Source organism: Ranitomeya imitator, chromosome 2, assembly GCF_032444005.1.
Source record: "Ranitomeya imitator isolate aRanImi1 chromosome 2, aRanImi1.pri, whole genome shotgun sequence".
NCBI classification, from domain to species: domain Eukaryota; kingdom Metazoa; phylum Chordata; class Amphibia; order Anura; family Dendrobatidae; genus Ranitomeya; species Ranitomeya imitator.
The window spans coordinates 329,996,353-330,023,580 of record NC_091283.1 but is presented as its reverse complement, the minus strand read 5'-3'; the positions used below and the strand labels follow the sequence as shown (position 1 = coordinate 330,023,580).

The following is a 27,228-nucleotide window of genomic DNA, read 5'->3' as shown; positions in this document are numbered from 1 at the left end:
TGACCCATCTTTAATCTGGCTTTCAAGCTGGTCAATCCACACCATTAAAGATCTAGAGGTGAAGGTCGCTGCAACTGCAGGTCTCAAGCTACCCCCAGCCGATTCTCATGCCCCTTTAAGAAAAGTATCCGCTTTCTTGTCTAAAGGGTCTTTGAGGGTACCCATATCCTCGAACGGGAGCGCAAATTTTTTCAAGGCTTTGGCCACTGCTACATCCAGTTTTGGTGCCTTGTCCCAGGAAGTGGATGCCTCGTCTTCAAAGGGATACTTCCTTTTAAGCGAGGGCACCGAAGAATTTCTCCTATCTGGTTTCTCCCACTCTTTTTTAATCAGTGTCTGGACATTGGGATTTAGTGGAAATGTTTTCCGCTTTTTTTGTCCCAGACCTCCGAACATTATATCTTGGGCCGTTCTATCGGGTCTGGGATCCTCAACCCCCATAGTATCCCTAACTGCTCTCACTAGAATATTTTCCTCCTCCAGTGGCAAGCAATGACGGCCCGAATCTTCATCGGAGGAAGATAAGGAGGAATTAGAATTGTCAGAATCCACGTCCTCAGATGAGGACCGGACAGAGTGGGAATATACCGTCTCCTTCACCTTCTCCTTCCCTTTTTTGGAAGATGAAAGGGCATTCTGAACCTTGGATCTAATTATCGTTTTAAGTTCAGATGCGAAATCAGGGGTCTCTTCACACAATAATCGATGAATGCATGATTTACAAAGCTTTTTTTTCCAGGCTACTGACAAAGCTTTGTTACAGGTGGGGCAGGATCTATTTTTCTTTTTCTCCAGCCTCTTCTTTCCCTAATAAGGGAGAAGAGGGAACCCCATTATAAAATATGCACTTTCACAGAGATCACTCACCATTCGGATGTGGACGTAGGTACCGGTTCTGGAGGAGGGCCCGGGTCTGGTAGAGGAAGATCTTGAGGAGAGTTGGTCATTGCAGCAGATCTGCTGTGCTGCGTGGAATGACTGCAAGACCCACTTCTCCTGGTAGTCTTAGGATGTTTTCCTATGGTGCTGCTGTCTCGGCTGCAGTTCCTGCTGAAGATCGCTGTTCTCCATGCTTGCAGGGAGATAGTTGTGCACACATAGTGCACACATAGTGTGACAACTATCTCCCTATTTGAATCGGGCACCACCCTCGGCGTTCCCTGCTAATTCCGGCTGCTACGACACATCCTCCAGGGAGAAAAAGCTACCGCGCATGCACGCGGAGATGACCCGGAAGTTCTGCCGCATTTCCGGAGCGGCGGCCATCTTTGTACACCCGGAGCGTGCGCTTATCGGCACAGGAGCTCCGGGTGATCCAGTGCCCCTTCCTCCCTCAGAGTCGGCGGTGATTCTCCCTCCGCACACCCTGAAGAACCCCTCGGTTCCAGCGGTGGCGGCTTCGGGTGCCGGATGAGCCGCGGCAGGAGCCTCCTCGCTGCCGGAACCCGACTGTCTGGTCCATGATACGGCATCTTTCAGGTACCACCGAAAAGAGGTTCCCCGTCACGGACAGGTAACCAACTGATCTGTAGGTTTCCTGTCCCTGAAGGGCGGATCCTCTCTCTCCGTAGTGCTGTCATGGGAGACCGAGAAATCAAACCTCAGCACATGACGCTCTAGGCCCAGCTTTGGCACAAAGGCAGGAGACCAGCATTAGCCCAGAGGCTTAGGCCGTCAACACAACATTTCACAGTGCACTTAACTGTGCTGGCTCCACACCCGCTAGAAAAACAGGGGAAGCAGGTAATGCTGAGAGCCTACCATGGAGGGAAGCTGTGTCACATCAGGAATGCTGCATTACTGCCAATGATGCACAGGCTGGCTGTTGGCTGAGGGACTTCTCTCAGAGATGTGTCAGCCATGGGCCGCTTGACAGGGGGAAGGGAAGGATGAGACCCTACGATCCCCCCCCCCCCCCCCAAGTCCATACTGGTACAGCAACTGATGGCTGAGGGACCTCATATTCAGAAAGGTGTGAGCCACTGCTTGACAGGGGAAAGGAAGGCCGAGATCCCCTTTAGCCTGTGGACGTTGTACGGACTATCTTCACTCTAGGAGCAACCTCTCATAAAAACATCCCTTGTAGGGAAAACACTGGTGGGTGGAGAAGGGAGGGGCCTTTTAACCTCTCTGCAATCCTGTCCCGCTACAGGTCAAGGAAGGACTACATCTGTGGTGCTGTCTGGAGGGACGTAAAGGAAAAGTGTGTCTTATAGTCCAAGTAATATGGCAAGTTCTAAAGTAATTTACCTTTCTCAATCAATAATACGTCTGGCTGTTCTAAGTTTTTGTAGAATTTTTCAATAACGTATATGGTTTCTCAGAGTTATTTTTGATGGTCAACAAAATACGATTTTTCCAGTAATTCATATATCACACTCTAGGTATGATAATGTTTTCTCCTCTGTGTGATTTTGACTTCTAATTCCTCATGTTTGGTCCTGTTAAAATAAAAAAACTTGTATAAACCTCCCATGCTGGTGCAGATCCAGCAGTGTCAGCACTTGCGTTTTGGGGGCTCAGGTTATTATGTCACACGAGCCCTGTGTCCAATTAGCGCTGGCTTCACTGTTCTCACCTTCAGACAAAAATCGAACAATAAGAGGAAGTCAAAGAGAAGTCGCAGCCCTGGCTTCCAGTTGATGTTCTATACATCTCAGGGCAGGGACAGTGAAGCTGGGGCTGATTGGGCACAGGGCTCATGCTATGTAGCAACCTAATAGAGCCCCAGGAACATGATTGCTGATACCGCTGGAACAGCACTGACATGGAGGGTGAATATGATTTTTTTTTATATTTTAACAAGGCCAAACATGATAACAACCCATTTAAGAAAATACCTTTTCAGTTTAAAAGATTTCCCACATTAAGAACATGAAAAAAGCTTCTCCCCAGAGTGAATTCTCTGGCATTTAAGCAAATCTGATTTATGGTTAAAACATTTCCCACATTCTTTTTCCAAACGTTTTATTGGGATTTTAAAGTTTTAACTGGGAAGGGAAGACAAGGATGGGAAGGAGAGGTAGGGGTGGGATACGAGAGAGGGAGAAAGAAAACATAAGGACCTTCAAGTCCTTGTATAAATTGCAAAATTTTTAACAGGTAATAAAGGCTTAACATTGGGAAAATATAAACCAGACATTATTAAACTTGAGGGAACAGTTGCGTCCATCTAGACCACTTTCTTGCGTATCTGTCAAAATTGTTATTAACCAAGGCCAATTTGTTCTCATATGATTTATGGAAATGGATTTTATCCATAATGTCTTTAAATGGAGGGGGGGTCAGGCCTCTTTCCACATTCTGAACAGGAAAAAGGCTTCTCCCCTGTGTGAGTTCTGTGGTATATAACAAAATCTCATTTCTCGTTAAAACATTTCCCACATTCGGAACAGGAAAAAGGCTTCTGCCCTGTGTGAATTCTCTGGTGCTTACGCAAATCTGATTTCTGGTTAAAACATTTCCCACATTCTGAACAGGAAAAAGGCTTCTCCCCTGTGTGAGTTCTCTGGTGGTAATGAAGATGAGCTTTCTGGTTAAAACATTTCCCACATTCTGAACAGGAAAAAGGCTTCTCCCCTGTGTGGGTTCGATGGTGCTTACGCAAATCTGATTTATGGCTAAAACATTTCCCACATTCTGAACAGGAAAAAGGCTTCTCCCCTGTGTGAGTTCTCTGGTGGTAATCAAGATGAGCTTTCTGGATAAAACATTTCCCACATTCTGAACAGGAAAAAGGCTTCGGCCCTATGTGAGTTCTCTGGTGGCTAGCCAGATACGTTTTACGGTTAAAACATTTCCCACATTCTGAACAGGAAAAAGGCTTCTCCCCTGTGTGAATACTCTGGTGCTTACTCAAATCTGATTTCTGTTTAAAACATTTCCCACACTTGGAACAAGAAAATCTGTTCTCAGCTGTGTGAATTGTTTGATGTTTAAGAAAAGTCTTTTCAAGGGGAAAGCTATTTCCATATTCTGAAGGTGAAAATGGCTTCTTTGATTTAGGAGCAGTTCGTTTTTTAATGCTTATTTTACTAATTTGATTTTCCTTAGTAGTCGGTAATGAATCAGAAGACAGGACCTGTTTCAAAGGATCAGATGACAGACAGATGCTGTGAAGGGATGATGGTATATCTGGAGTAATTGCATTCACTTCAATTGCATCGTGTGGGATCTCAAGATTATCTGATTTAAAAATTGAAGAAGATGTCAGCTGTCCCTCTGATCTCCTGGTACAGTCATCTGCCAAAAATAAAACCAATTATTTTTCAATTAAATATCCTCAAACTTAATATTTTTGAACATTTCTATTTAAACTGTGAATAAAAATGGCAAGTTATGTAAAAACAATCGTAGTTACTTACCGATAACTGTATTTCTCTGATCCCATGACGGCACCACGGAGAGAGAGGGATCCGCCCTCAGTGACAGGAAGCCTACAGGTAAAAAAGGCGGTACCTTTCTCTCACATCAGTTGGTTTACAGAGCATTAAACAGAACTTCAGCTGAACTTAAATTGTTAAACCAAACAAATATTTTAATTTAGACTTATTAGAGGCACCGCGTGACTAAACATTAATAAGTAATCCTAGTGTGCACACCCACACGTGAAGGGAGGGAATGTACGGGTGCCGTCATGGGATAAGAGAAATACCGTTATCGATAAGTAACTACGATTTTCTCTTTCCCCCAATGACGGTACCATGGAGAGAATTTCATAGAATGTACATTTGGGGGGGACCACTGCCTCCAGAACCCTTCTGCAAAAGGTGAGGTCTGAAGAAGAGGTCAGATCTAGTCGGTAATGATTAAAGAAAGTAGAGGGAGAAGACCAAGTAGCTGCTCTACATATCTGCTCAATTGAGGCTCCGGCTCTCTCTGCCCATGAGGTCGCCACTGATCTGGTCGAATGAGCTCTGACCCCCTCTGGAATGTCTTCATTACACGAGGAATACGAAAGGATGATAGCATCTCTTATCCATCTCACCAGTGTGGCCTTTGAGGCTTTATGTCCTTTATTTGGACCCTGAAAGCAAACAAAAAGAGACTTATCCCTCCCTACAGTCCCTCCTGGCTGACAGATATGGGTCAGGCACTTCTTAACAACTAATGTGTGTGTGTGAAACCCCAAAGCTCTACTATGTAGTTGAATCCTGGTTTTGTTCCCACTCCCCCTTCCTCAGCTATGTTCGACTTAAAAAAATCTGTGGCCTGATTTTTCGTGCCTTTGATGTGAAGAGCTGATAATGAAGCTAGATTGGTCTCTGCTAACAGCAGGATGGATTTTGTTACGTCCATCAATGCTCAAGACCTGGTGCCCCCGTGGTGATTCAAATATGCCACCACCACCCTGTTGTCTGAGAACACCCTTACATGATGGGATTGAAGAGAGTCCAGAAAGTGGCTGATATGAAAGAACTCCTGGCGGTGAAATATCCTGTTTGAAGAACCAATTTTCTGCTCTTCTGACCAAGGACCTTGAGCAATTTGTCAAGATCCACCCCCAGCCCACAGGCTTGCGTCTAAGGTTAGTGTTGTAGATATTGGCAACACCCATGGGACACCCCTGACTAGGTTGTCTGGATTCACCCACCAAGCTAGGGAACGTATTGTTTTTGATGAGATTTTTTAAGTGCTTTTCTAAATCTCCCTTTAAACGAGACTCTGCCTCTAGTATGACTTTGGGCCCATCGGACCACTGGAATACAGGCTGTCATTGATCCTAGTATGGACATTGCTTTGTGCAAGGTGATGACCGGGAATTCCCTCAGTTGTGCTACCAGCTGCACCATGTTTGAAATTTTCCCCTCTGGAGACGGCATTCTTGCCTCTTTGAGTCTATCATTATTCCTAGGTACTGCTGCATTTGAGTTGGAATGATCCTGGACTTTGCTAGGTTTAACAGCCATTCTAGGTTTGTCGCTTTGTCCAGCTGTGGACTGCAATGGTGCGAGGATTCGCCAACCACCAGGAGGTCATCCAGATATGGACCTATCAGAATATTTTGCTCTCTTATGTGAGCCATGACCTCCGCCATTAGTTTCGTAAACACCCTCAGGGCCCTGGCTAGGCCAAAGGGGAGGGCTCTGAATTGCTAATGTTTTAACTCCCCTAGCATCATTACTGCCACCCTGAGGAATTTCTGATGATCTAAGTGGATTGGCACATGGTAATATGCGTCTTTTAAAATCGATGAGTCATGAAACAAGACGGATAAAGCGGTCAAACATGTCTTTATTGTCTCCATATTGAATTGTTGAGTCACTAGATATTTGTTTAGTTTTTTCAAATTTATTATTGTCCTGTAAGTTCCATCCAGTTTTATCCAAAAAAAATAGAGGGGAGTAAAATCCCATGCCTTTCTCCTAGTCTGGGAATTCTTGCAGGAAATTTTTTGCTAATAGATTCTGTATTTCTTTTTGGAGGCCTAGTTGCTCGGCTTCTACCTTCCTTTGAGGGGTTATGACAAAGTGACGGGATGCGATAGTATGGAACTTCAGATTTAGACCTGTTCTTATTATATTTAAGATCCATGCGCTCCCCGATATTTTTTCCCAGGCTGGAAGAAAGTAGGCCAATCTCCCTCCCACCTGGGGCCCACCTTCATTGGGGTGGTTTTTTGTTTTTGGGTTTGTTGAACATGAACCTATTCCCTCAAAATCTTTTATCCTCCCATCACTCCTTTTGACCATTAGGGGGCTTTCTACGTATGAATCTCCTACTCCGAAAGGGCCGTCTATAGAACTGGTTGGGAAACCCCAGGATAGCTTTTTTCTTATCCCCTGCTTTATCAAGAATGTCGTCTAGGGTTGGCCCAAATAAGAATTCTCCTTCGCAGGGAATGGAGCATAGTTTGGCTTTTGTTTGTAGATCGGGCCAGCATTTGAGCCATAAAGCCCTTCTTGCCATGTTTGAAATGGAAGCGACCCTTGCCGCTAACCTAACTGAGTCTATAGAGGCGTCTGATAGGAACGCAGCTGCTCTTTCATTATTGAGACCGAGTCCAAAACTGATTCTCTCGGGGATTTAGCTTTTAGTTGTGACTAAGTGGTCTAACCACACCAATAGGATTCTGGCGGTGCATGTGGCAGCTATGACTGGTTTTAATCCCCTCCCCTGCAGCCTCCCAAGCGCCTTTCAAGAATATTTCAGCCTTTTTGTCCAGGGGGTCTTTCAGGGTCCCCATGTCCTCAAAAGGCAAGGCAAATTTTTTGGAGCCTTTTCACCAGAAAGAACAAACAGGGTCGTCAAAGGGGTATTTTCTCTTTGGAATCAGGAGGACTTTGTCTGAACTTTTCCACTCCTTTTTTATTAAAGATTGTATTTTATCATTTAAAAGGAACGCTCTTCGTTTCCTCTGCTCTAGTCCGCTAAACATAAAGTCCTGCGCCGTTCTTTTGGGCCGGGACTCTACCAGCCCCATTGTTGTTCTAACAGCTTTTACTAAGGCATCAGTTTCTTCAAAAGGGAAGCAATTGCAACCCCCCTACGAGGACGAAGAAGATGAGGGTGAAGAGAGTGAGCTACTGGAACAGTCGCTATCTTCCTCACTGGTACTCGATTCCGGGGATCTATGTCTGGATTTGCGCTTTTTTTTTTAACTTTTAATACCTTTAATTGCATCTTCCACCTGGTTTTTGATCAGTTCTTTTAAGTCAGATGCGAATCTCGGGGACTCTTCACATATTGTATGTTCTATATATGTAGCACAGAGCATTTTCACCCACGCAGTGGGCAGCTGTAAAGAGCAGATTGCGCATACTCTGTGCTTGGATTTTGTTGCGCATTTCTTTCCCTAAGAAGACACAACAAACCCTATTTAGAAGATGAACTTTCACGAAGGTGATGACACAACTCGAACCGCTGATGGCATTTCGGATCCACCGGGGCCTCTGCTGCGCTGGCATCCCGAACTGCGACGCTGAGAAGAGACATCTCCTTGTTGCGGTCACCGCTGCGGGTGGTGGTGCTGTTGCTGCCGATGCTTATTTGGAGGGGACTGCAGGGTTTGCTCTACCAGTTGCTCCTGGTCACCCATAGTGAAACCGAGCATCGGATGCGCACTCTGGATTTCCCAGAGATGCCCTGTGGCCAGCGCACGCGCCTCACTTCTGCAGCGTGCGGCCTCCAGGAGGCAGCGTCAGAAGCAGCCGCCGATGCCCCAACTAGTAGCAGCGCTTCCCTGCAGGCAGCCGCCACCACCATCCTCTCCTGGGTCACAGGTGGACCGGCGATGTAACACCAGGTGACCGCCGCCACCTTCTACCGGCTGTAGGAATCCACAGAGAGAGGCAGATGGGATCCTGCTTCACTGCCTCTCCCCCTCGCACACGGCCCTCCGACCCCGGAACCGTGGCGCTTCGGGGAGAGAAGAAGACCATCATGCCTGAGGCAGGGCTCCCCGCTGCCTAGATTGGTCAGATGGCGCCCCCGGCCTCCCACGACGACTAGTCAATCAGGTATGCTGTAGGTTCCCCATCAGGGACAGGAAACTGAACTGATGTGGGAGAGAGGTACCGCCTTTTCCACCTGTAGGTTTCCTGTCCCTGAGGGCGGATCCCTCTCTCTTCATGGTGCCATCATGGGGGAAAGAGAAATTTGAATTATTCACCAAGAAAATGACAGTTCTCAGTCTAATAGAAAACCTCATAGGATGAACCAGTAGAGCGTGGTGTTCAACTGTTTGTTCATTCTGCCTCCCAAATATGGAATAAAAAGCCACCAAGCAACGTTTGTAGAAACAAAACTAAAAAAAAATATATATTATAATATATATATATATATATATATATATATATATATATATATATATATATATATATATATATACACACACACAGTGGGGCAAAAAAGTATTTAGTCAGTCAGCAATAGTGCAAGTTCCACCACTTAAAAAGATGAGAGGCGTCTGTAATTTACATCATAGGTAGACCTCAACTATGGGAGACAAACTGAGAAAAAAAAATCCAGAAAATCACATTGTCTGTTTTTTTAACAATTTATTTGCATATTATGGTGGAAAATAAGTATTTGGTCAGAAACAAACAATCAAGATTTCTGGCTCTCACAGACCTGTAACGTCTTCTTTAAGAGTCTCCTCTTTCCTCCACTCATTACCTGTAGTAATGGCACCTGTTTAAACTTGTTATCAGTATAAAAAGACACCTGTGCACACCCTCAAACAGTCTGACTCCAAACTCCACTATGGTGAAGACCAAAGAGCTGTCAAAGGACACCAGAAACAAAATTGTAGCCCTGCACCAGGCTGGGAAGACTGAATCTGCAATAGCCAACCAGCTTGGAGTGAAGAAATCAACAGTGGGAGCAATAATTAGAAAATGGAAGACGTACAAGACCACTGATAATCTCCCTCGATCTGGGGCTCCACGCAAAATCCCACCCCGTGGGGTCAGAATGATCACAAGAACGGTGAGCAAAAATCCCAGAACCACGCGGGGGGACCTAGTGAATGAACTGCAGAGAGCCTGGACCAATGTAACAAGGCCTACCATAAGTAACACACTACGCCACCATGGACTCAGATCCTGCAGTGCCAGACGTGTCCCACTGCTTAAGCCAGTACATGTCCGGGCCCGTCTGAAGTTTGCTAGAGAGCATTTGGATGATCCAGAGGAGTTTTGGGAGAATGTCCTATGGTCTGATGAAACCAAACTGGAACTGTTTGGTAGAAACACAACTTGTCGTGTTTGGAGGAAAAAGAATACTGAGTTGCATCCATCAAACACCATACCTACTGTAAAGCATGGTGGTGGAAACATCATGCTTTGGGGCTGTTTCTCTGCAAAGGGGCCAGGACGACTGATCCGGGTACATGAAAGAATGAATGGGGCATTGTATCGTGAGATTTTGAGTGCAAACCTCCTTCCATCAGCAAGGGCATTGAAGATGAAACGTGGCTGGGTCTTTCAACATGACAATGATCCAAAGCACACCGCCAGGGCAACGAAGGAGTGGCTTAGTAAGAAGCATTTCAAGGTCCTGGAGTGGCCTAGCCAGTCTCCAGATCTCAACCCTATAGAAAACCTTTGGAGGGAGTTGAAAGTCCGTGTTGCCAAGCGAAAAGCCAAAAACATCACTGCTCTAGAGGAGATCTGCATGTAGGAATGGGCCAACATACCAACAACAGTGTGTGGCAACCTTGTGAAGACTTACAGAAAACGTTTGACCTCTGTCATTGCCAACAAAGGATATATTACAAAGTATTGAGATGAAATTTTGTTTCTGACCAAATACTTATTTTCCACCATAATATGCAAATAAATTGTTAAAAAAACAGACAATGTGATTTTCTGGATTTTTTTTTCTCAGTTTGTCTCCCATAGTTGAGGTCTACCTATGATGTAAATTACAGACGCCTCTCATCTTTTTAAGTGGTGGAACTTGCACTATTGCTGACTGACTAAATACTTTTTTGCCCCACTGTATATATATATATATATATATATATATATATATATATATATATATATATATATCCAATAAAAAGTTCTATTCATCTTACAAAAACAAGTCCCCACTCAGGTCCATCATCTGTCAAAGGAAAAACAGAGGTTTCTACATTGTTAGTGGCTCAAAGGCTCTTGAAAAGCAACATGGCTTCCATAAACCAATCCAGCAAAATGCGCTCTCCCAAAGTCAAATATCCCCCTCACTTCTGAGTCTTACAGTGTGCTCAAACCACATTTAGAATTAATGTATTTGGCATTTACAGTCAAGAAACGGGGTGCTCACTGTTGAATGGGATGCTCTGGAGTAAAAAGTCAATAGATCAAAATGGTAGAAATTTATCTAACGTTTTGTTGTGCTGAAACAAGAAAATCCACAATTTTGGATAATAGACCCATATGAATACAGATGTGTTTAAATCATCAACATTTCGGCGCAAATCTGCCTTTCTCAAGATACATCTGTTTTTACAGGTGTAAAGCAGAAAGAAGCAGGAGGCGAAACGTGCGTCGGGGTGAGGGGACACCATAAGTACAAGGTAACATACCCTTTCACTGCATTGTATGATATTTGGCTTCCACACTGGTCCACTCTAGGGGGTTGTTTCGGGTCGCATACCTTCATCAGCATTTTTTGCCTATGTAAACAGAGGCCATTGTGCAGATTGATTACCTTTTTATAGGTTAGTAATGTATTGTTTGGGCTGTATATGCTGACTATTATATGACTGTGATGAAAAACTACCTTCTTGAGGACATTACCGCTTGGAATAGTGTCCAGATTGATTTGTTTCTTTGAGGAGTTACTTGCTAATATTTACTATATATCACATTGTGTGTATAGGTATAGATATCTGTGAATGGTGGTGTCCCCTACGGTATTGTTTGCTTTTTTATCATGTTATTTTTAATATTTATTAATAAACATTGGTTTTAATAATGATTTGGGATCTCTTCTCTCACATAATGATGTGGGATTAGTTGGTAGGTACAAAATGAGGGAAGGACAACCTCTTGTAACCTATGAAATTTTGAGACTACCTTTGGAAGATAAAAATAAACTGCATGTACGGAGGCTGTCTGGACAAAGCTTGTATATCACTAATCCTTCTTGCGGAGGTAAGCGCAACTAAGAGAGCTGTTTTCAGGGATAGAATTTTAATCGGGGAATCATCAATAGGCTCAAATAGAGCTTGCGTTAAAGCTAAGAGAACAATAATAATAATTTTTATTTATATAGCGCCAACAAATTCCGAAGCACTTTACAATTTAGCGGGGACATGTACAGACAATAAATTCAGTACAAGTTAAGACAATTTAAACAGTGACATTAGGGGTGAGGTCCCTGCTCGCAAGCTTACAATCTACAAGGAAATGGGGGGACACAATAGGTGAAAAGTGCTTGTTATTTCAGGTCTGGCAATTATAATAAATAGGGATTTTCATATAAAGCTGCATGATCCGGTCAACAGCCCATGTGTTTAAGTGCAATAGTCAAGTATCAAGTGCAGTTATCATATGCATGGAGGGTGTGGAGACAGATGAATAGTAGGGTGCAGATTCACATGCAGATAATATTTGGAAGGAGGGAACAGCACAAAGTTAGTTTACTGAGTAGTTGATTTGGTAGGGTTTTTAAAGCGCGCTTGAATAGATCGGGGCTAGGTATCAGTTTGATCGTCTGGGGACGTGCATTCCAGAGAGCTGGCGCAGCACGAGAGAAGTCTTGGAGATGGAGGTGCGAGGTTCGGATTACGGGGGATGTTAGTCTTAGGTCATTTGTAGAACAGAGGGCACGTGTAGGGCGATAGACGGAGATGAGAGAGGAGATATAAGGCGGTGCAGAACTGTGGAGAGCTTTGTGGGTGAGAGAGATGAATTTATACTAGACCCTGTAGCGAATGGGTAGCCAGTGTAATGATTGGCACAAGATGGAGGCATCAGTGAAGCGGCTGGACAGAAATATGACCCTGGCTGCCGCATTTAAGATGGATTGGAGAAAAGAAAGTTTGGAAAGAGGGAGACCGATCAGAAGAGAGTTGCAGTAGTCCAGACGAGAATGAATAAGAGCGACAGTAAGAGTCTTAGCAGTTTCAAAGGTGAGAAAAGGTCGGATTCTGGAGACAAGATTTAGGTCCCATGGAACTACTTTTTGTTTAATGATTGGTCTAGATCTCGTAACTGCCTTGAAGAATCTGACTATCCAATGATTGCTGGCCAAATTTCTATTGTATAGTGCACCTAGAGCCAAAACTTGAACCCTAAGCATACTTGTGGCTAGGCCCATATCGAACCCTTTTTGCAGGAATTCTAAAATTTGGTTAATACAGGGTTCCTGATCAATCCGTGTTTCTGAAACTGATAAGAATTTTCTCTAAATCCTAAGGCAAAAGTTTGTTGTAGAGATTTTCCTACTTTTGAGTAATGTATTTACCAGGTTTCGCTAAAAACCCCTCCCCCTTAGTAACGACCTTTCAAATTCCACGCCGCTAGATGTAAATTGGCCACGCGTGGATGGAGGATTGGGCCCTGGGAGAGGGGATTTGATATTTCTTGAAGAATCCATGGCTGAGAAATGGACCTTCTAGGCCAGAACGGGACTATCAGGATTATTTGGGCTCCGTCTTCCCGTATTTTCCTCAGAACTATTGGGATTAAGTTCAGAGGGGGAAACGCATAGGTGAGATTGAAGTGCCATGGGCTTAGAAGAGAGTCTGCTGCATACGGATTGTCTCTGGGGTTTAAGGAGCAGAATCGATGTAGCTTTCTGTTTCCTCGGTTGGCAAAGAGATCTATGTCTGGACAACCCCACAATTGTATGATCTGATTGAAGATGGATGAGTTTAGTGTCCATTCTCCCTATCTGACTTGGTTGCGGCTTAGATAGTCGGCCATGTGTTAGGACTGGCGGAACGCACCAAGAATAAGATGTAATATTAATAGATGCGTTCGCAGTCCAGGGTCCACCGTGCAGGTGAAAACCTGCTGCCAGTAAATGGCAGCGTAATATGGCGGTGGAAGCGAACCCAGTTAAGCCACTGGTCCGCAATACCGCACCTAGGAGTGCAAGCAAGGAGTCAGCGAACTCAACCCCAAGACTCAGGATTGAAGTCCGATCAGACTACTAGCACTCAACACCGCAACTGGGTGTGTTAGGTAACAGTAATAATTAGAGCACCGAAGTGCGAACTGTGCCGTGCTGGCAGACACCACTAAGAACCCAGACGTGGGTCAGGAGGTGCACTACTGGCGCGTGGCGCCGCACTGGCGGTCACAGCAATAGACGCTGATACGTGTGTGACACGTTGAGTGGTTAGTCGGGCGCTAGATAGCAGCCATACACCATACGCGAACAGTCATACAATAGGGTAGGGGTATTTAATGAACGACTTGCACTCACAACAAACACACATATACAATTGTACACTAGCGCATGGCCGTGCGGTCATGCGAAGCTTATATAGCTGCAGTACTTTCAGGACCTGCCAGGAGGACCAATGGGAACCACTGCAGCATCTGAGCATTTGACCCTCGATCTCCAACGGGAGATCTCACCCTGGGCATGCTCAGAAGGGAAAAAGCAGGACTTAGTCTCAAAAGCGTCCACTCGCTGCTGCCCAGCCCTGGCTTTAATGGCAAAAGCTGGAGAAGCAACAGCAAGCCTAAGCACAGAGTGAGACTGAGCCAGACGCAAGGACCGTCGTCTCAGCTGAGCAGGTTTACCTGCGGCAGGAGAAGAATGGGAGACCACAGCAGAAGCGGGAACTCGACCCCTAACACCATAATATTGGACTTCCCTTTTAAGTGAAGAGCCTTGAGTGATAGTAGATGATTTTCAACCATCTGAAAAATACGATCCGCGACCTCCATTAATGAACCGGAACGAGTACCTCCTTGATGGTTAATGTAGGCTACGGTTACCTGGTTGTCGGAAAAAAGTCTGACGTGCCGACCCTGTAGAGGTATAAGAAAACTACTTAAAGTGTGTTCTACCGCTAATAACTCCTTTAGATTGGATGACAAACTCTGTTCGGATTGAGACGACAGCCCCTGGACCCAAATACTTTCCATATGTGCCCCCCATCCCCTGGGGCTAGCATCTGTAGTTATTATCCGAGTTATATGATTTGTCCAGGGAACCCCCCTACGTAAATTTGGTATGTGTGACTACCAATGTAGTGATTGAATAGATTCAACGGACAATGAAAATTTACTGATAAGATGAGCTTTCAGGCGACGGGAATTTTGAAAAGGTCCCACTGTAGTGTTCTGGTATGATATTGACCCCAGAGAACCGCCGGAATACACGATGTGAGTGAACCCAATAGTGACATTGCAGCTCTTACAGAGACTGATGGATTATTAATCATTCTGGTTGCTAGTCCCTGGATACCATCCACTTTTGAATCCAGCAGACGACACTCCTGCCGACTGGAGTCTATGGTAAGACCCAGAAACTCCTGAACTTTTAAAGGTTCTAGACGAGATTTTTTGAAATCAATAATCCATCCCAATTTGTGTAACACACATTCTCCAATTGGTTTTTGCAATGTGACTCTGAATGTCCCACAATCAATAAGTCATCTAGGTAGGGAACTATTAATATGTCCTGTTCGTGAAGGTGTGCCATAACTTCTACCATGACTTTAGTAAACACCCAGGGTGCAACCGCGACTCCGAAGGGTAGTGTATGATATTGTAAGTGCTGTCCTGAGCCGTGTAGTGAATCTGCCACCCTAAGGAACTGTTGGTGATCTACGTGTATCGGGACGTGATAATAGGCGTCTTTCAGATCTAGGACAACCATAAAGCAATTGTTAAAGAAAAGTTTTATTGCCGTCTTTACAGATTCCATTTTAAAAGATGGGACGGGACCAGCAAAAATTTATTCAGGCCTCTCAAATTAATGATGGTACGAAAAGATCCGTCAGGTTTTTTGACAAGAAAGAGAGGGGAGTAGAACCCTTTTCCTCTTTGTACCGCGGGCACTTTGATCAGAACCCCTTTTTTCTGAAGTTCCTGAACTTCCCGACTCTAGTGCCATTTGTTCTGCAGAAGAACGGATGGATGTTAAAGTAAATGTATCATGAGGAATCCTTTGGAACTCAAATTTAGGCTAGTTTCAATAACGCTGAGAATCCATGGACTGTTTGAAGTTTCTAACCAGGCAGGATAGAAGGCTGAAAGCCTACCCCCTACCTGGTCCGGCAGTCATTGAGGTTTTTTTTTATAGTCCCGAGAGGTATTAAACATATAAGCGGTTTATTCACATGAGATCATGCGGTGCAGGGAGGGTATGTGAATACAAAGAGGATGACAGCTGTTTCGTGCTAGGTGAGCACTTCAACAGATCCAATGACGAGTGAAGAGAGAGAGGGCCTTTTAACTAAATAGTCTTCCAGTCCCTCCCATTATTCACTTCGTCATAATGAACAATTAGTCACTATCCGGAGGAAAAAAGGGGGAGTGAAACAGTGAAAAGTTAAAATACAATAAAAACATTGACGGGTGACGAAGAATATCATTTAGGAAGAAATATACTATAATATGATAACCAATACACAGGAATTTTTTACAAAAAAACAGACATGTCAACTTTATCGTTGAACCCTGTTGGTCCAGAAGCATTGGCTCTTAATATCCACTTTGCTTCATTACGCAGAAGCATACGATTTAAATTACCGCCATCCTGCGGTAGGGCAGTTTTCTCTATCCCCGCAAATCGAAGCAATTTTGCATCACCTCCATGTTGTTCATTCATGTGCTTTATCAAACGGGGGACCCCCTTGCCTGTGCGCAATGAATGGAGATGTTCTCTGAATCGAACAAACATTGTTTCCCGATATAGAAAAAACTACAAGGGCAATATAAAATATAAACCACAGGAGTTGTTCTACAAGAGATGAAATCACGTACTGTATGCATTATTGGGCCAATTTTTAAATTAGTTCCTGTTTGATGTTGATTACAATAATTACAATGCCCACAACGGAAATTTCCTTTGGGTGCAGTATTTCGGAGCCAATTATTATGAGATGAAGTTACCCGATTTCGAACTATTAAATCCCCTATATTTTTACTGCGGCGGCAGGCAAAAAGGGGACCCTTCTCTGTCATTTCCTTCAACGCTGGATCTTGGCAGAGAATTTGCCAATTTTTCCGAATTGCTGTTCTAATTTGTGCGTCCATAGGACCATATTTAAAGCAGAAAACAAATTTTCTATCATTCTTAGATGTTTTTTCTGTTATATTCTCTGTTTCTGCTCGTTCCAACGCTGAGTTCAAGACAGATTGGGGATACCCCCTATTACTGAACCTTCCATATAATTCTTGGGATTGCCTTTGAAAACTCGCATCATTACTGTTTATTCTTTTTACTCGGAGGAACTGGCTGTAAGGCAATGCTTTCTTCACGTACATTGGGTGGGCACTATTGAAATGCAGCAGGGAATTACAAGAGGAAGGTTTACGATATACCTCTGTATGCAAATTACCACCAATTACTTTTAGGCTCACATCCAAAAATGTTAATTCTGTACCTCCAAACTGGTGAGTGAACTGCATGTTCATGGTGTTGGAAAGCGCCAGGTGCTCCACGAACTGTGTGAATGAAGCCCGGTCGCCGTCCCACACCACGAACATGTCGTCCACAAATCTCACATAAAATTTTATGTACTTGAGATATGGATTTTTCTCAGAATATATATACCTCTCTTCAAATACAGACAGGAAGAGGTTAGCCAGGGTACAGGAGACTGGTGTACCCATGGCAGTGCCCTCCACCTGTCTGTACCAGGTATTATCGAATTGGAAAGTGTTATTTTTCAAGACAAAAGTCAAACCTTTTTTAATGAATGAGATAGTATTGGGGTCCGTAGGGGTACTTTTCAAGATTTCTTGGATCGCCTCCACACCCGCATCTTGTGGGATGCGGGTGTAAAGGCTTTCCACGTCTATCGATGCTAAAGAAAATCCCTTTTGCCAGTCAAAGCCTCGCAGAGTTTTTAAAAAATGCTTAGTGTCCCTTATATATGCCGGTGTATCGCATAATAAGGGTCGCAAAAGCCAATCCATATAAGCCGACAAGCGTTGGAACGAGCAGAAACAGAGAATATAACAGAAAAAACATCTAAGAATGATAGAAAATTTGTTTTCTGCTTTAAATATGGTCCTATGGACGCACAAATTAGAACAGCAATTCGGAAAAATTGGCAAATTCTCTGCCAAGATCCAGCGTTGAAGGAAATGACAGAGAAGGGTCCCCTTTTTGCCTGCCGCCGCAGTAAAAATATAGGGGATTTAATAGTTCGAAATCGGGTAACTTCATCTCATAATAATTGGCTCCGAAATACTGCACCCAAAGGAAATTTCCGTTGTGGGCATTGTAATTATTGTAATCAACATCAAACAGGAACTAATTTAAAAATTGGCCCAATAATGCATACAGTACGTGATTTCATCTCTTGTAGAACAACTCCTGTGGTTTATATTTTATATTGCCCTTGTAGTTTTTTCTATATCGGGAAACAATGTTTGTTCGATTCAGAGAACATCTCCATTCATTGCGCACAGGCAAGGGGGTCCCCCGTTTGATAAAGCACATGAATGAACAACATGGAGGTGATGCAAAATTGCTTCGATTTGCGGGGATAGAGAAAACTGCCCTACCGCAGGATGGCGGTAATTTAAATCGTATGCTTCTGCGTAATGAAGCAAAGTGGATATTAAGAGCCAATGCTTCTGGACCAACAGGGTTCAACGATAAAGTTGACATGTCTGTTTTTTTGTAAAAAATTCCTGTGTATTGGTTATCATATTATAGTATATTTCTTCCTAAATGATATTCTTCGTCACCCGTCAATGTTTTTATTGTATTTTAACTTTTCACTGTTTCACTCCCCCTTTTTTCCTCCGGATAGTGACTAATTGTTCATTATGACGAAGTGAATAATGGGAGGGACTGGAAGACTATTTAGTTAAAAGGCCCTCTCTCTCTTCACTCGTCATTGGATCTGTTGAAGTGCTCACCTAGCACGAAACAGCTGTCATCCTCTTTGTATTCACATACCCTCCCTGCACCGCATGATCTCATGTGAATAAACTGCTTTGATTGTTCAAATACCGGTGAGTGCGCTTTCAGTCTCTTCTTATGTATCATATTGGATCTGTTTTTCTTAAGCAGCACCAAGGTATAATCTTTTCAGCGGTTTTTTTGTTTAGTTTGTTTTCTGACAAAAGGCTTAAACAGTGCATTTTTTTGCCCCTGGAGCAGTAAGGGTCTAGCGTATAGCGGCTGTGCGATTGCATTATTTTGCCCCTGGAGCAGTAAGGGTCTAGCGTATAGCGGCTGTGCGATTGCATTTTTTTCTCTTTACTCTGTATTAAACATATATCCTCTACCTTTCCTTCTATTATTATCATATCTGGGTCTCTCTCTATTCGACCTTCTGCGGCTAAACCATCCTTTATTTTAATCCCGTCAATAAGAGGGTCTTCCTAGGTAAGGGAACCATTTCTTATTATCGCCCGCCTTTTCTAATAGTTCATCAAGAACTGGTCCAAATAAATGTGCCCCTTCACATGGAATGCTACACAGTTTTGATCTGGCTTGCAAATCTCCTGCCCAACATTTAATCCATAGAGCTCTACGGGCTGCGTTACAAAGGGCTGAAGATCTGGCGGCTAATTTAACAGAATCTGCTAATGCGTCTGACAGAAAAGCTGCTGCCTCCTGGATTATAGGTAGGGAGGATAGGATCTCATTCCTGGGAGCCTTATTCTTGAGTTGATCCTCTAAAGCCACACCATCAATGACCGTGCCTTGCAAGTGGCTGCAATCGCTGGTCTTAGGGATCCTGCTGATGTTTCCCAAGCCCCTTTCAGGAAAACGTCAGCTTTCCTATCTAGTGGATCTTTTAGATTTCCTAGATCTTCAAACGGAAGAGAGGTCCTTTTACATGCCTTGGCCACTGCTGTGTTTAGTTTTGGAGCCTTGTCCCATGAGGATGAAGCTTCTTCCTCGAATGGTTATCTCTTCTTAAATGCCGGTGGAAGTGAACCTTTCCTTTCGGGTTTTTTCCACTCCTTCGTAATCAATGTATTTATCTTATCCACCACCGGAAAAGACCTTCGGGACGGGATTTTCGATCTAGGCCTTTAAACAATGTCCTGCATGGAGCATTCTGTATGGGTCTCCTCGATCCCCATTGTGTTGTTTACCGCTTTAACAAGATGGTTTACTCTGTCTAGCGGCAAGCAGGAGTGACCGGACTCTGTCTCTATAGATGAAGAGGATGACTGAAAGGAATCAGAGCTCAGTTCACCCGAGTCCGACCCCAAATCCGAAATTGGGGACCTAATATGTTTGCTTCTCCTGACATCCGTTTTCTTGGACATGGATTTAATAGAACCTTTAACTTCCTAAACATATCCCTTAGAGTGGAAGTAAGGTCAGGGGCTTCTTCCTCAATTAAGCATTGTATGCAGGGTTTACATAGCTTTCTGTCATGGCCTTCTGGGAGTGGTTCCCCACATTCGGTGCACTCCCTATGTTTGGCGGAACATTTTCTCCCCTAACAAGGAGAGAGGGAATATAAGGAGAAACAGGAAATCACTAAGTGAACTTTCACGCAGATCATTTACCCAAACGTGCAGTGATTGGTACCATAATCAGTGGGGGGGGTCCTTCCTAGCCGGCGATGTTTTACAGCTTGAGGACTTGCTCTGCCTCGATTTTTGGGTATCCTTGCCTCCACCAGCGTGACTACTGCCACTAGATCGCCGCTGGGATATAATTAAAGGCTCCTCACTGGGCTGAATCTGCTGCTTGTCAGGCAGTGGTGCTCCCTGCTCCAGAGACTCCATCATTACAATGAGTCAGAAGCACTCAGCAGTCAGACTCCTCATTAAATACCCCCAAGGTACCGCCCCCTGATGGGGGTCAGCAGGCTCCAGGTGATCTGCCCGGTACCATGATTAAATGTTGGAGTGCCTCTCCCAGGGCCGCGCCCCGGACCGACCGTAAACAGACCTCCGCCCCCCCGAAGGCCCATCCGCAAACCTACCCCCCCACCAAATAATCGCAGGGTACCAGGATCCGGCGAGGATGCGATAGCGACATCGGCCGGCGCGGTCCCACTGCGCATGCCCCGCCGCGTCGCCAGCCGCATCATCCAGAAACACCCCTTCCGGTCGCGACAGCGGTGAGCACGGTCGAGGAAGCCAGCACCGCCCGGCTCGCACATCACCACCAGGCCGCGGATAGATTCCGGGAGGACTCCCGGGTGCGGCCACGGCAGAAGACCCCATATACTCACCTGGTACCTGACGACGACGGATCACTTAAGAGGCAAGCATTTAGATAAAAGCTTCCCCTCTCTGCTGATACCGACACCAGCAGTTCCCCTGCCGTGTGGTGCTTCCGGTGTCCTGGACAGACCGAGGTAGGGGACCCCTGCTACCTGAATGGGCTTGCCAGGACTGGGTTATCTTCATTTCGTTGACCTTCTTCATAAGGCCTGTCTGAAGAGGTTCCCCTGTCAGGGACAGGAAACCAACTGATGCGGGAGAGAGGTGCCGCCCTTTTATGTCTGTAGGTTTCTTGTCCCTGAAGGGCGGATTCCTTCTCTCTCGTGGTGCTGTCATGGTGACTGAATAAATGGTGATCACATGATTGTGATATGGCCAGACTACACCACCGATAAAGCAGCCATAGCTGGTGACTGAGAAGAATCGTGACTTCTCTGCATTTAGTGGTTACTACTCACCTGGGTAGTCATATGTAGGAATCTCCTCTTTACACCGCTCATCACCCCTCACATATGTCTCTGTAGTATTAATATAGGTCAGATCTTCACCCTGAAACAAATATGGTAAAAGTCACAGACAGATGGAGAAATCACATTTATGATCAGCTCTAATCCTACCATCTCCACCGTTCTCATTACACAAGTATAAAACATATAATACTGGTGGATAAAACAAGACTGAGCACAAGACCTTCACAGCCGTGTACACATCATAGGGGAGATGTGTTATGGAAATTTGGTTTGGATAAATCTATCCCTGTGTGTGCTGCGGCCGTTCCCAATAAGACTGAGTATTTTGAGCGCTCAAGGAATGAGACTGCACACCATTGTGTCAATAACATTCCATCAATACTGACGATTTATTGTACATACATAGTTTTATAATTGCATATAGAAAGGAGTGGTTAGGGGTGGCTAGTTAATTACCATATTGTCTAGCTCCTCGGTTATCTTAATATATATGGAATATGGTGATTAATGCACAAATGAATGCTGACTAAGCAACTAAAATGTAGTTCTCTGTATCTAGGACAAAGTTGAGACATCTGATCATCACTTAATACATCTGGCGTTGTTCCGCTTTTTTTGTGTGGAAATCACCGAACAGTCTGTCTGGCTTATATCAGTTTATGTCAGCCATTTTAACGAACTGATTATAAACTAGCTGAGTATATAGATATATTAGCTGTGGATATATGAGTATATATAATTATAGTGGAGTATACATGCAAGTGAGATCTACATGACATATATATTTCTATCACAGATGTCACTCATGACACCTTCTCTCCATCTACCTGATGATCCTGAGCAACATTGGGATCTTCTTGTTTACAGTCCTGTGGAAGAAGAGGACGGGGACATCTCTCTGGTGTTGTCCTCTTACTGGATAGATCTGGAGGAAACACATACAGGGACTGAATTCATTCTTTACATACAGATAATTATAGGCCGTGTGTATTTAGTCCGGTCTATTACCTGGTGATATGATAGGCTGGGGAACCTCCGTCATGATGTCCTTGTACTGACCTTTTTGTCCTTCTAAATACTCCCACTCCTCCATGGAGAAATAGATGGAGACATCCTGACACCTTATAGGAACCTGACATACAATGATACAGTCATGCCCCGAACCCTTCATATTGTTACTGTATAATGTTCCAGCAGTGTCACCTCTCCAGTCAGCAGCTCAATCATCTTGTAGGTGAGTTCTAGGATCTTCTGGTCATTGATGTCCTCATGTATCAGGGGGTGAGATGGAGGCCCCGTGATTGGGCTCAGGGGTCTTCCCCATCCCTCAGACACAGGGTCCTGACAGCGCTCACTAGAGGTCTTCTTCACCACTGTGTAATCCTGGTAATGGAGAGACATATTAATAAATCTCACTATAGACATTTCCAGAGTCCTCACCTCTCCAGTTCTGTCCATCTGTTATTACCATAGATAAGAATGATGTAATGTGACATCATTGGAATCTCTCACCTCTCCAGTAAGCCGGAAGAGGATCTCTAGGGTGAGGTGTAGTATCCTCTCCGCCATCTTGTCTCTGTCCATATTCATCTTTGATGGGTAATTCAGAAAAATTATCTTATATACAAGATCATCACAGAGGGTCCGATATTGTAGAGACCTGAATGAGAAGAAGATGAGCCGATGTAACATCATAAAAATCCTGTGTAGTAATACAATTACTGAAGATAATAAGGGAAACATATCTTTACATCTACTAATAAAACTAGATAAAATATTTTAGGCCACAGACAACAGGCAGTTTCTTCCTCGGAATCGGCAGCTGAATACGTTCCTCATAGACTCATCTTCCATAACGCTAATTCTCGTCTCATTTACCGACATTGGAATCGGCATTAGCAATACTGCAGGAGATATTCATTACACGCGAAAGGAGAATAAACTACTTAATGATGAGGACGACATCTTCATCTTCTACTACGGCTCTAGAAACATATTTGGCCAGAGTCCGTCACTGACCCCATCACCACCGGCCGTCTATATGAATGTTTCCCGTCTTCCCCGCACTGTAATCTTCTACCACGTTAGATCTCAGGTCATATTCACACACAGAAGTTTGAGGCTTTTATGAAAGACTAGATGGTGGCCCGATTCTAACGCATCGGGTATTCTAGAATACGCATGTATGTACAGTCATGGCCAAAAGTATTGACACCCCTGCAATTCTGTCAGATAATACTCATTTTCTTCCTGAAAATGATTGCAAACACAAATTATTTGGTATTATCTTCATTTAATTTGTCTTAAATGAAAAAACACAAAAGAGAATGAAGCAAAACATTGATCATTTCACACAAAACTCCAAAAATGGGCCAGACAAAAGTATTGGCACCCTCAGCCTAATACTTGGTTGCACAATCTTTAGCCATAATAACTGCGACCAACCGCTTCCGGTAACCATCAATGAGTTTCTTACAATGCTCTGCTGGAATTTTAGACCATTCTTCTTTTGGCAAACTGCTCCAGGTCCCTGATATTTGAAGGGTGCCTTCTCCAAACTGCTATTTTTAGATCTCTCCACAGGTGATCTATGGGATTAAGGTCTGGACTCATTGCTGGCCACCTTAGAAGTCTCCAGTGGTTTCTCTCAAACCATTTTCTAGTGCTTTTTGAAGTGTGTTTTGGGTCATTGTCCTGCTGGAAGACTCATTACCTCTGAGGGAGACCCAGCTTTCTCACACTGGGCCCTACATTATGCTGCAAAATTTGTTGGTAGTCTTCAGACTTCATAATGCCATGCACACGGTCAAGCAGTCCAGTGCCAGGGGCAGCAAAGCAACCCCAAAACATCAGGGAACCTCCGCCATGTTTGACTGTAGGGACCGTGTTCTTTTCTTTGAATGCCTCTTTTTTTTCTCCTGTAAACTCTATGTTGATGCCTTTGCCCAAAAAAGCTCTACTTTTGTCTCATCTGACCAGAGAACATTCTTCCAAAACGTTTTAGGCTTTTTCAGGTAAGTTCTGGCAAACTCCAGCCTGGCTTTTTTAGGTCTCGGGGTAAGAAGTGGGGTCTTCCTGGGTCTCCAACCATACAATCCCTTTTCATTCAGACGCCGAAGGATAGTACGGGTTGACACTGTTGTACCCTCGGACTGCAGGGAAGCTTGAACTTGTTTGGATGTTAGTAGAGGTTCTTTATCCAACATCCGCACAATCTTGCGTTGAAATCTCGTCAATTTTTCTTTTCCGTCCACATCTAGGGAGGTTAGCCACAGTGCCATGGGCTTTAAACTTCTTGATGACACTGCACACGGTAGACACAGGAACATTCAGGTCTTTGGAGATGGACTTGTAGCCTTGAGATTGCTCATGCTTCCTCACAATTTGGTTTCTCAAGTCCTCAGACAGTTCTTTGGTCTTCTTTCTTTTCTCCATGCTCAATGTGGTACACACAAGGACACAGGTTGAGTCAACTTTAATTCATGTCAACTGGATGCAAGTGTGATTTAGTTATTGCCAACACCTGTTAGGTGCCACAGGTAAGTTACAGGTGCTGTTAATTACACAAATTAGAGAAGCATCACATGATTGTTCGAACAGTGCTAATACTTTTGTCCACCCCCTTTTTTATGTTTGGTGTGGAATTGTATCCAATTTGGCTTTAGGACAATTCTTTTTGTGTTTTTTCATTGAAGACAAATTAAATGAAGATAATAATACCAAATAATTTGTGTTTGCAATCTTTTCAGGAAGAAAATGAGTATTATCTGACAGAATAGCAGGGGTGTCAATACTTTTGGCTATGTATGTATGTATGTATGTTATGTATGTATGTATAGCAGCCACGCAGTACATAACAATGGCCACGCAGTACATAACAGTGTAGGCACCATATCATGTTAAAAAAAATAATTAAAATAAAAAATAGTTATATACTCACCCTCGCGAGACCGCTAAGTCTTCTGGGTAATTTCACACTGCATCTATGGGAACGGAAGCTGGCGGCAGCCGCACGCGCATTGGCGGACGACTGAAGGTGAGAATAGCAGGTTTTTTGTTTTTTTATTATTTTTAACATTAGATCTTTTTATTATTGATGCTGGATAGGCAGCATCAATAGTAAAAAGTAGGTCACACAGGGTTAATAGCAGCGTTAACGGAGTGCGTTACCCGCGGCATAACGCGGTCCGTTAACGCTGCCATTAACCCTGTGTGAGCACTGAATGGAGGGGAGTATGGAGCGGGTTCCGGGCACTGACTGGATGGACGTAGGAAGGGACAAATTCTCGACCGGACTGTGCCTGGCGGCCGCGACCAATCAGCGACGCGGGATTTCCGTTACAGACAGAAGTACCCCTTAGACAATTATCGATATAGATGGTTTATAAGAACAAGACAGGAGTTATCTAATGCTAATGTCTCCATGTACAGTGTTTTTTTTCTGGATAGGTTATTTTTTAGCATTTTTGCTTTGGATTCCATATAACATATATACTTGAGTATAACCTGAGGCACTTACTTTTGACACGAAAAACTGGGTAAGCTTATTGACTCGAGTATAAGCCAGGTATATATTGTCCCCTCATCCCGATCCTGGTATGCATGGCTCCTTATCCCTATGCATGACTTTTTAATTTAAAAAAAAAAAAAAAAGACAAAAGAGCAAATACATCATTCTCAACTACCTGGGCACCCTTCATCGTTCTGGCCACCGGAGCCTGGAGCTCTTCCTGTACTGAGCGATCATGTGGCCCTGCTCATTAGGTAATGAATATGCGCCTTCACCTATGGGAGTGGAAAGGCGTGCATATTCATGACCTTAATGAGCGGTCCCACATGATCACTTGCAGGAAGAGCTCCAGGTGTAGGAGGCCAGAACGAGATGCAGTGCCAGCACCAAGGGCGCGCTGGTAGGCGAGTACGATGTATGGCTGGAAGCCGGCGGCTGCGGCTGGCACTGTGAGCCACTACAGCAGCGGCACAGGCTTTAGCCACAGCCACCGACTCCTGCCTCTGTGACCCGATGACCGCCACTCCCCCTCCGGTTTTCTGGGACCACGATTCGTGTATAAGCTGAGGGGACGTTTTCAGCACACACACAAAAAAAAATGTGCTGAAAAACTCGGCTTATACACGAGTACATAAGGTATTACATGAAAGAAACAAGAGATAAAATAAAATTGAGGATGGATGTACTGGGGAACCAAGAAGGTGGCACTGTAAGGTATCAAGAATGGGGATAAGGGAGGATTTATTACCTAGTGGTTTTGGTGGTAACAGATTGTGTGGGGCTTCTTGTACTATCATATTGTGCGGAGGATATCGATACTGTGGGAACATTATACAGTGTGGAGGCCAATAAAGGAGCCCCGTACTATGAGATTAATACAGGTTTCCTTGGTTCCCGTCTTTCATAGTTGGGTCATTTGTATCTATCAGCGGAAAAGGAACAAAACCATTGTGATTCCTATAAGGAGACAACACAAAACCCCCTAAATATAACATTTTATAACAACCCCACAATCTGTGACTCTTCAGGGTAAATCGCTCTCTCCCCATTGGATTAGAGCTGATACTATGAAGCTAAAGTGACTAAACAAACTTTCTGTCACCTCCATAAAGGGGCACTTCTCAGTGTTTGTCAGAACTGTCCGAGGATTATTAGAGGGGATAGTTCCCCCCAATTAGAAGGGACACCTGTGGATAATGGGGTCTTTACCTGCTGCACTCCACATAGAGAATAATGGAGCCTCCAGCACCGACCTCCACCCGCAGAGCCACACTCCACATAGAGAATAATGGAGCCTCCAGCACCGACCTCCACCCGCTGAGCCGCACTCCACATAGAGAATAATGGAGCCTCCAGCACCTACCTCCACCCGCAGAGCCGCACTCCACATAGAGAATAATGGAGGCTCCAGCACCGACCTCCACCCGCAGAGCCGCACTCCACATAGAGAATAATGGAGCCTCCAGCACCGACC

At 44.3% G+C, this 27,228-nt stretch overlaps 1 protein-coding gene across 3 annotated transcripts; it reads right to left on the bottom strand.

The window, feature by feature from the left end:
* Positions 1–2,950: 2,950 nt before the first annotated feature.
* Positions 2,951–27,074, bottom strand: LOC138663572 (oocyte zinc finger protein XlCOF8.4-like). 3 transcript variants are annotated; one of them, XM_069749818.1, is made up of 8 exons: positions 26,964–27,074; positions 22,757–22,904; positions 22,448–22,627; positions 22,253–22,376; positions 22,072–22,169; positions 21,233–21,323; positions 4,365–4,436; positions 2,951–4,242 (listed from the first exon to the last, which is right to left on the bottom strand). In XM_069749818.1, exons 1-8 carry the CDS (start codon positions 27,032–27,034, stop codon positions 3,359–3,361), a joined length of 1,668 nt encoding a protein of 555 aa, XP_069605919.1. In that variant the 5' UTR covers positions 27,035–27,074; the 3' UTR covers positions 2,951–3,358. The 3 variants fall into 3 exon arrangements, with proteins under 3 accessions (XP_069605919.1, XP_069605917.1, XP_069605920.1); XM_069749816.1 differs by lacking the exon at positions 26,964–27,074 and having other exon boundaries at positions 22,757–23,449; XM_069749819.1 differs by lacking the exons at positions 4,365–4,436; positions 26,964–27,074 and having other exon boundaries at positions 22,757–23,449.
* Positions 27,075–27,228: the final 154 nt, after the last annotated feature.